Source organism: Anopheles bellator, chromosome X (genome assembly GCF_943735745.2).
Source record: "Anopheles bellator chromosome X, idAnoBellAS_SP24_06.2, whole genome shotgun sequence".
NCBI lineage: Eukaryota > Metazoa > Arthropoda > Insecta > Diptera > Culicidae > Anopheles > Anopheles bellator.
In genome coordinates, this window is record NC_071287.1 from 4340636 (window position 1) to 4341847 (window position 1212).

A 1212-nucleotide genomic window follows, 5' to 3' on the forward strand; every position below is an offset into this window, starting at 1 on the left:
GCGGCGGGCTGTTGGTTGGTTGGGGTGCAGCAGGAGAAGGAGGCGTAGGAGGAGCAGGAGGAGGAGGAGCCGGTGGTGGGGTAGGAGCGGCCGGAGCCGGGGAGAACGGGGCCGAGGAAACGATGCAGCTGATGACGTTCAACTCGCTGCTCATGTTCGACGTCGTCTTCATGTTCTTCCTCTTCCTCGTCGGCGTCACTTGCCTCGTCTACTACCTGCCCCCCCGTGAGCTCCCCGCGGTGCCGCCGTTGCCGCTGCCGGTGCCGCCGCCGCCGCAACAGCCCCCTGGCAGGGGGCTACGACGCTTCCGCCTGCACCGTCTCCCGCTCGACGGCCCGCCCCAGCCACTGGCGGCGCCATCGTCGTCGCCGCCGCCCCCAACCCCACCGCTACCGAAGGTCCAGAGCTGCCCGGCCGCCGCCCGTCGCATCTCGGGCCAGGGCGGGACGCCGGTGCTGCGGGGAGGAGGAGGAGCCGTCCCCGCCCCGCGACAGCAGGAGACACCCCAGCGGCAGCGGCATCGGCGACGGCATCAGGAGCCGTGGTCGCGCACCAACGACGACGACGACGCTGACGACGAGGACTGCATCGACGAGGGGCTGCACCTCTCCCCCAGCCACCACCCCCAACGACGGCACCACCTCTGGTCGTACCCGCTGCGGCGGTTCCTTTGCGACGGCGCCGGCGGCCCCCAGCCCTTCGCGCGTGACGTCCCCCCTTCCCCTTTCCCTTCCGCCTCGTCGGCCTTCCATCACTACCGCCGCCCACCGTCGCCGACACAGCCCGCCCGCCCACCGACACCCTACCCACGGTACCACGCTTCGCTCCCGCTGGCCCCCTTCGGCCCCCAGCCGTACCCGAGCCGCCCGCCCTGGTATACCGTCCCACCGGTCTGCAGCAGGTGCGGGGAGGACCCTAACCCCCCGCCGGCGTTCCCCGCCACCATCACCACCGGCATCCCCAGCCTGGCGGTCCATCACCCACGGGCGAAGCAGCTTCCCGCGGCCGCTGGAAGCGGCCGTGTGCGGGGCCGAGAAGTGATGCAGTGGGGGGCGTGCGGGGGGGCCCCGGGGCAGCGGTACGTGCGGGCGGCACCGCGGGACACCCGCGACTGTAGCGGCCCCGTCTTCAACGTGTAGAGAGAGCGAGAGCGAGTGAGAGGGCGAAGGTAGGTGTTGAAGTAGTGGGGGGGTGGGGGGGGGGGGGGGGGGG

General features: G+C 72.5%; 1 protein-coding gene across 1 annotated transcript in view; it reads left to right on the top strand.

Annotated features, from left to right (window-relative positions):
• Nucleotides 1-122: 122 nt before the first annotated feature.
• Nucleotides 123-1212, top strand: part of LOC131213322 (uncharacterized) — a 15116-nt gene continuing 14026 nt past the window's right edge. The window contains 1 exon segment of the mRNA XM_058207341.1: nucleotides 123-225. Coding sequence (XP_058063324.1) covers nucleotides 123-225 — 103 coding nt within the window.